Source organism: Marmota marmota, unplaced genomic scaffold (assembly GCF_001458135.2).
Source record: "Marmota marmota marmota unplaced genomic scaffold, marMar, whole genome shotgun sequence".
Classification (NCBI taxonomy): Eukaryota; Metazoa; Chordata; class Mammalia; order Rodentia; family Sciuridae; genus Marmota; species Marmota marmota.
Window position 1 is genome coordinate 16,332,234 of NW_025999869.1, and position 7,329 is coordinate 16,339,562.

General features: G+C 41.1%; 1 protein-coding gene across 2 annotated transcripts; it reads left to right on the forward strand.

The window, feature by feature from the left end:
• The first annotated feature begins 802 nt into the window (after nt 1-802).
• Nucleotides 803-6,956, forward strand: Med7 (mediator complex subunit 7). Of its 2 annotated transcripts, none has more exons than XM_015492677.2 (2): nt 803-936; nt 5,002-6,956. In XM_015492677.2, exon 2 carries the CDS (start codon nt 5,019-5,021, stop codon nt 5,718-5,720), a length of 702 nt encoding a protein of 233 aa, XP_015348163.1. In that variant the 5' UTR covers nt 803-936; nt 5,002-5,018; the 3' UTR covers nt 5,721-6,956. The 2 variants fall into 2 exon arrangements, with proteins under 2 accessions (XP_015348163.1, XP_048638685.1); XM_048782728.1 differs by lacking the exon at nt 803-936 and adding an exon at nt 1,034-1,249.
• The last annotated feature ends 373 nt before the right edge of the window (nt 6,957-7,329 follow it).

Below are 7,329 nucleotides of genomic sequence, written 5' to 3' on the forward strand. Positions count from 1 at the left end.
TATTTTTCCCTTTCCCCTCACTTCCTCTTGTATCTACTTTTGTATAACTCTGAGGGTCTCCTTCCATTTCCATGCAATTTCCCTTCTCTCTCCCTTTCCCTCCCATCTCTCATCCCTATTTAATGTTAATCTTCTTCTCATGCTCTTCGACCCTACTCTGTTCTTAGTTACTCTCCTTATATCAAAGAAGACATTTGGCATTTGTTTTTTAGGGATTGGCTAGCTTCACTTAGCATAATCTGCTCTAATGCCATCCATTTCCCTGTAAATTCTATGATTTTGTCATTTTTTAATGCAGAGTAATACTCCATTGTGTATAAATGCCACATTTTTTTTATCCATTCATCTATTGAAGGGCATCTAGGTTGGTTCCACAGTCTTGCTATTGTGAATTGTGCTGCTATGAACATCGATGTAGCAGTGTCCCTGTAGCATGCTCTTTTTAGGTCTTTAGGGAATAGACCGAGAAGGGGAATAGCTGGGTCAAATGGTGGCTCCATTCCCAGCTTTCCAAGAAATCTCCATACTGCTTTCCAAATTGGCTGCACCAATTTGCAGTCCCACCAGCAATGTACAAGTGTACCCTTTTCCCCACATCCTCGCCAGCATTAAGTGCTAAATTTCAAAGGCGGAAAAAAAAAAGGAAATACTACTTTTGCTGACGAAAGCACAAATACTCCCCACACCTGGCAGGTTTCTACCTTGCCAAACACAGAGCACAGCTGGGCGACGCAAAGCGGAGATGGCGGGGGCAGAGGGTAATGCGCAGACGCTGTAGCAAGGCAATGTCTGGGGCGGGACTAGGGACTCCATTAAAGGACAGTCTTTGCAGCCAATCAAAGGACAGCATCAGCGCCTTCTTCCTGAGAAGGAGACCGGAAGTCGGATTTCTGCTGCGGTGGCGGAGGCGGCTGCTTGAGTAAACCAAGAGCTGAGGTGAGTGGGCGGCAAGGCGTGGGCCTTCGGTCTTCTTGCAGATTTCCTTCCGGACCCAGCCGCTTCTTCTAGGCCGGGCTGGGTGCCGGCAGACCTGGCTAACTTCGGCCTCGGAGGCGCTGCCTCGCTTTCCTCACGCGTTGCGAAAGCATGTCCTCCCCGCAGCTCTGAGGCTCTGGGTGGGCAGCCCGGCGAAGGTGCTCTCGGACCCCGGGCCGACGTGCCCGAATCCAGGCGGGGAGCCTCGGGCTCTGATCCCCAGCCACTGGTTCTCAGCCGTGTGGCCTTGGCGAGTCACTTGTCCTCTTTTACGGTCTGTACAGTGAGAATGACCATGGCCATCCCTCCTTCTGGGAGCAGTTGTGAAACGAGCCGAGTTAATGGGGGTTTCCGCGGAGGGGTAGAGCCCCAAACTGACCCTCAGATTCATCCCGCGAGGTTTTAAAATCGACCTGCAGGGCTGGGCTTTGGTGGTGCACCCGGTAATCCCAGCAACTCGGGAGGCGGAGGCAGGAGGGGAGCAAGTTCGAGGCCAGGTTGGTCAATTTAGGGGAGACCTGGTCTCAAAGTAACTGGGGATGTGGCCCAGTGCTGGAGCATCCCTGGCCTGGGGTCACGCCCCATTGCAAACAACAACAACAACAAAATTACATACCGAGGGGTCAATCAAATCTCCAAGTTAATCAAATCTCCAAGGGTGGGATCCTGGAGTACTTTTCTTTTTTTGATGAAGACTCCCCCAGCAAGCACTAGGTTTGAGTCTGAGAACCGACTAGTTGGTGCTGGTTTTACTAAAATAACATCCCCATGGGTTTTGAACAGTTGACTCTAAAGAGGTGATAGAGAAAAGTTATTTATTTATTTTTTTAAGTTTTTTGTACTGGGGACGGGACCCAAAAGCACTTAACCACAGGACCATTTCCTCGCCCCCACCTTTTTTGAATTATGAGACTCAGTTTCGTTAAATTGCTTAGGGCCTGGGCTGAGAGTCACTAGGATTATAGGCTTGAGGCATCACCCTAGGGGTGGGGGGTGGAATTTAATTTCAGTAATATGTGAAGTACTTGTATGGTTTAGACAGTCCCATGCCCTTTTTCCCTCCCCTGCCTCCCCCACAAGAGTTTGTACTTTGGAGTTGAAAGGACCTGGGATTAAGAATTCTCATTGTACCATTTACTGGCCTTTTGATCTGATGTAAACACTTCCCTACATTAAGACTTGGGATCCTCATCTCTAAAATGAACTTGGTAATAGTTTTTAATTGGAAGAATTGTTGTAAAGATTACATTAATGATGGTACTCGTCTTATATTTGGCCCTTCCAGTGATAACTGCAATGATGCACATTTGTAAGGAAGCACAGAACTCCCAACCTAAAAAGGTTTGAGTGGTAAAACTTGGGCTGTCTAAATTGTTTGTTTTTTGTAGTTGTAGATGGATAGAATGCTTTTATTTTATTTGTTAATTTTTTTTTTTTTTTTTATAATGTGGTGCTGAGGATCAAACCCAGTGCCTCACACATGTTAGGCAGCACTTTTCCACTGAGCTGCAACCCCAGCCCTAAAATTTTAAGAACCAGTTCAGTAATTGTGTGGCTTTGGTTATTGTACTCTGGTTATAAGAGAACATTCTTGTTTTAGTGTTTGGGTATAAAAAGATGAGAAACCAGTAAAGCAAGTGAGTGGAAATGTTAAGATGTAAAGAATGCAGTGGCCCTGGCCTATAATCCCAGATATTCAGGGGTCTGAGACGGTAGAATTGCAAGTTTGGGCCAGCCTCAACAATTTAGTGAGGCACTTAGTAACTTAGCAAGACCTGTCTCAAAATAAAAAAAATAACCCCTGTGAATCAGTGGTTAAGTGCTCCTGGGTTCAATCCCTGGTACCAAAAAAAAAAAAAAAAAGGGTTGTAGCTTAGTGTGTACAGTGCTTGCCTATCTTGGAAAGGCTATGAGTTGGATCTCTACACCCCCCCCCTCCCCCCGCAAGACATTTAGAATACAGCTTTTCTGTAAATCTGAATTAAGTTGGAAAAGTCAGTTATAACTGTTTGCAAGTAAACCGTATTATGAACAGTTGAAATGATACATGTTTTCATAAACAACCTTCTATCCATGTTTTCTTAATGGTTATGTAGACATTTTTATTCAGCCATCATATCAATGAAGGAATAGATTATTTCCAATTTTTCTACTCTATTCAGACAATGCTGCATTAAACGTCCTTGTGTACGTCTTTGCTTGTAGCAGGATTTTTATGGGATTAATTTCTAAAAATGGAATTATTGATTCAAAGAATATCAGCATTTAAAATTTTGGTACTGCCAGATTAAATGTGTGAATCCTTTTTCATTAGTTGTCTAGGTGAATTTCCCCATAGTTTCTTGGGTGGTACTGGCATAAGAACCTAAAGGAATTATGCAGTGATCATAATTGATGTGGCTTTTACTGTGAGGCTTGAAATAGGCCTTGCTGCTATGAATTTGGAATGACTACCCTGAAAAACTAAGAGAAGACTGGGACCCATTACTGAAATCCAGAGCCTACTACATAGGAGAAATTCTAAGATCTGTTGTTGTTGTTTTTTTTTTTTTTTTTTGGTACTAGGTATTGACCCCAGAGTTGCTTTATGACTGAGTCAGATCTCCAGCTCTTTTTATTTTTTGAGACAGGGTCTCACTAAGTTGCTTAGGGCCTGGTTAAGTTACTGAAGCTGGTCTTGAACTTGGAATCCTCCTGTCTCAGCATCCAATGTCACTGGGATTACAGGCATGTGCCAGGGGGAATATTCTAATATCTACGGAATAATAGAATGTTTGAAATCTTGATAGCTGTGAGAAGAGTTTTGATAGAGATTAAAGTTTTATATTAAAGTTTGGATAGAGAAGGAGAGACAGAGGCAACTGAGTGGCCAGGGACATAGGAGGAAAACATGAATGTTGAGGTCAGAGAAGCTGAGAAAAGAGGGGAAGTATGTACTGGTAAAGAAATGCATTGTCTGTTGGTATAGTCATATTGAGTTGGTAACTCATATTGTTCATGACTATTGCACCCTTGATTCTGGCAATATTCTCTGCTCCACTCTGGTTTGGTGGAAACCTAGAGCTGCTTCACAGTTACCGTCAGTTTCCCACAAATTCCAAGAACAGCACTGCTACTAGTATGTTACTTGCCCTACTTAATCTTAGAGGATGCTTTATCTTGAATTTGATAAGATTAGTCTAAAAGAGCACTTGGGAATCTTATTAGATGATATACCTACCCTTAAAGTGGAATGAGTAAGTTATTAAGGTTATTGTGACCTAAAAAGTTACTTAGCTTGAGTTTGACGTTGAAATTTAAGTAAGAAAGTTGATGTGGCCATATAAAATTGTGGGGTACAGTAGGATATAAAATTGGGTTATCATTTACTCCAAGAACCTTGGATAACATCAAGAGTCTGAAATTTAGCAATGTTAATTTGTCAAACTGTTTATTAGTATTGCTTTTGAAATCGAATCTATAATAGAAAACAAAAGTGATTGTGATAACAACGGGAGACAGCATGTGTACTTTGGCTATGGAAAAAGAGTAGAGAAATGGAGGGTAACTAATGAGGGGTTTGGAATCCAGATTTTCTTTGTAGATAAAAAGATGCTACAATATTTTTTAATGCTGATGGAAGTATTAAGGAAAGAAAGAGCATGTGTGCATGGTTGATGATATAATGCTTAATTAGGAAAAAACAGTATCCTTTGCTTATTGTAAATGTTAATAAACTAAGGACACACCAAAGTCAGAAGAAGGAAGAAAATATTCTGCCTCCACCCTATAATTCCAGCAGCTTGGGAAGCTGAGACAGGAAGATCGGGGGTTCAAAGCCAGCCTCAACAACTTAGAGAGGCCCTAAGTAACTCACTGAGACCTGGATCTCTAAATAAAATATAAAAAATGGGCTGGGGATGTGACTCAGTGGTTAAGTGCCCCCTGTGTTCAATCCCTGGTACCAAAAATATTATTCTACATTTACTAATGTATTGACAGGTTTGATTTGTAGCTCTATTCTAAATCTTTGGTCTGTTTCTGTAGGTTCTTGATCTTTCACAATGGGTGAACCACAACAAGTGAGTGCACTTCCACCACCTCCGATGCAGTACATCAAGGAATATACAGATGAAAATATTCAGGAGGGCTTAGCTCCCAAGCCACCTCCTCCAATTAAAGACAGTTATATGATGTTTGGCAACCAGTTCCAGTGTGATGACCTTATCATCCGCCCTTTGGAAAGTCAGGGCATTGAACGCCTTCATCCTATGCAGTTTGATCACAAGAAGGAACTGAGAAAACTCAATATGTCTATCCTTATTAATTTCTTGGACCTTTTAGATATCTTGATAAGGAGCCCTGGGAGTATAAAACGGGAAGAGAAGCTAGAAGATCTTAAACTGCTATTTGTACATGTGCATCATCTTATAAATGAATATCGACCCCACCAAGCAAGAGAGACCTTGAGAGTCATGATGGAGGTCCAGAAACGTCAACGGCTTGAAACAGCTGAGAGGTTTCAGAAGCACCTGGAACGAGTAATTGAGATGATTCAAAATTGTTTGGCTTCCTTGCCTGATGATTTACCTCATTCTGAAGCAGGAATGAGAGTAAAAACTGAGCCAATGGATGCTGATGATAGCAATAATTGTACTGGACAGAATGAACAACAGAGAGAAAATTTAGTTCATAGAAGGGACCAGATTATAGAGAAAGATGCTGCTTTGTGTGTTCTAATTGACGAAATGAATGAAAGACCATGAAGGGTATTTTTCTTCTTTTTTTATTTTGTTAAATAGCATCATATATTCCTCTCTTTTGGACAGTCTTAAAACAGGTATAACTAAAATATAAAGGAATTTGTTTTTCTTGACTCCAGTTTTTCAATGATGAGATGCCATAGGCAGGATTTCACTGTGTAACAAGCGTAGGTGAATGAGTACACCTGTATTAAAAATAATCACCTTAAAATGCAAAGTGTTTGCTGTTGTGTGGGATATTCTGATTTTTGGAGTTGCAGTAAAATTTTGAAGATATTCTTAATACTAGCAAGCTGTCATCCTTGAAAAACAATTTTATCATATGCTTGAATAATGAAAGTACAAAGTGTTTAGACTTAATCTCCAAAAAGCATGTTGAGAAAGGAACCCAGTAGAATTAAAAAACGGAACTTTTTCTCATACCTTTTCCTGTAGACTCACTATCTCAGCTTCTTCTCCCTAACCTGCATGGAATGTTGAGGTGGGGATTTTATAAGTTGTGTTATTTTTCCAATTATTTAATCAGTAAGTCCTTTCTTTTCTTTTCTGTTTTTTTGGTACTGGGGATTGAACCAGGGACTCTTAACCATTGAGCCACGTCCCCAGCCCTTTTTATGTTTTATTTTGAGACAGAGTCTTGCTAAATTGCTGAGGCTGGCGTTGAACTTAAAATCCTCCTGCCTTCGGCCTCCTGAGCTTCTGGAATTACAGGCATGTGCCATTGTGGCCAGCCCTTTCTTATTTTAGTTGCATGCATTCATTTTAGTAATTAAGATGTCTATGTAGTTAAGTACCCATTTCCTTTAAATCTGAGCTCAGGCTTGCTTAAGGCTGGAAGCCTGCAATGGAATAAGGGTTTGCTGGCAGAGACTGCTAGATATCTGTCAAAAATGTTTACTTATTTTTGAGATTACTTAGATATGGCTGCCCAGCAAGGGACCACATTTACCCATTCAGGGCCATGCATCTATGTGGAGACTATGTAACTAAGTTCTGGACAGTAGGAATCCAGGTGAGTCCTGTTAAAATTTCTTGTGTGGTCCTCCTTTTCCTACCATCTGCTATTTAGATGGGCATACTCAAGATAACTAGACTGGAAGCCATTTGAAGATGGCAAAGATTGTCAGTTTGGACTTTGAATGATAGTGAGATCTAGTTTTTCCTTTCATTAACTCCCACATCTTTCCCACCTAATTCAATTTTTTTGTGAGCAAGAAATAAATTTGTTTTAAGATTTTATTTCTGTATTTTTTTCTCCTTTCACCCTACCCTTCTTCCACCAAGGTGGAGAGGCAGCCTGATATCTGAGGATGCCTGCCTGGCATTTTTGTAATATAGGCCAATACTTCTCAAAATGTGGTCCTGGACCTACAGATTCACCTCATCAAGAACTTTTTAGAGATGAAAATTCTTAGCCCTGTAACGAGTCCACTTCATGCTTTGGCTAACCCTTGCTACTCTGCCACTGCGATTTATTTTTAAACTGATACTTTCCCCCACTCCTCTCCCTCTCCCCTTTGCTAACCATAGGAGAAAGCAAGATAACTTTCTTCTGTCCTAGGCTGAAGTTGTGTGTTCTGCTCATGACCATAAGAATTAAAGATTCCAGATT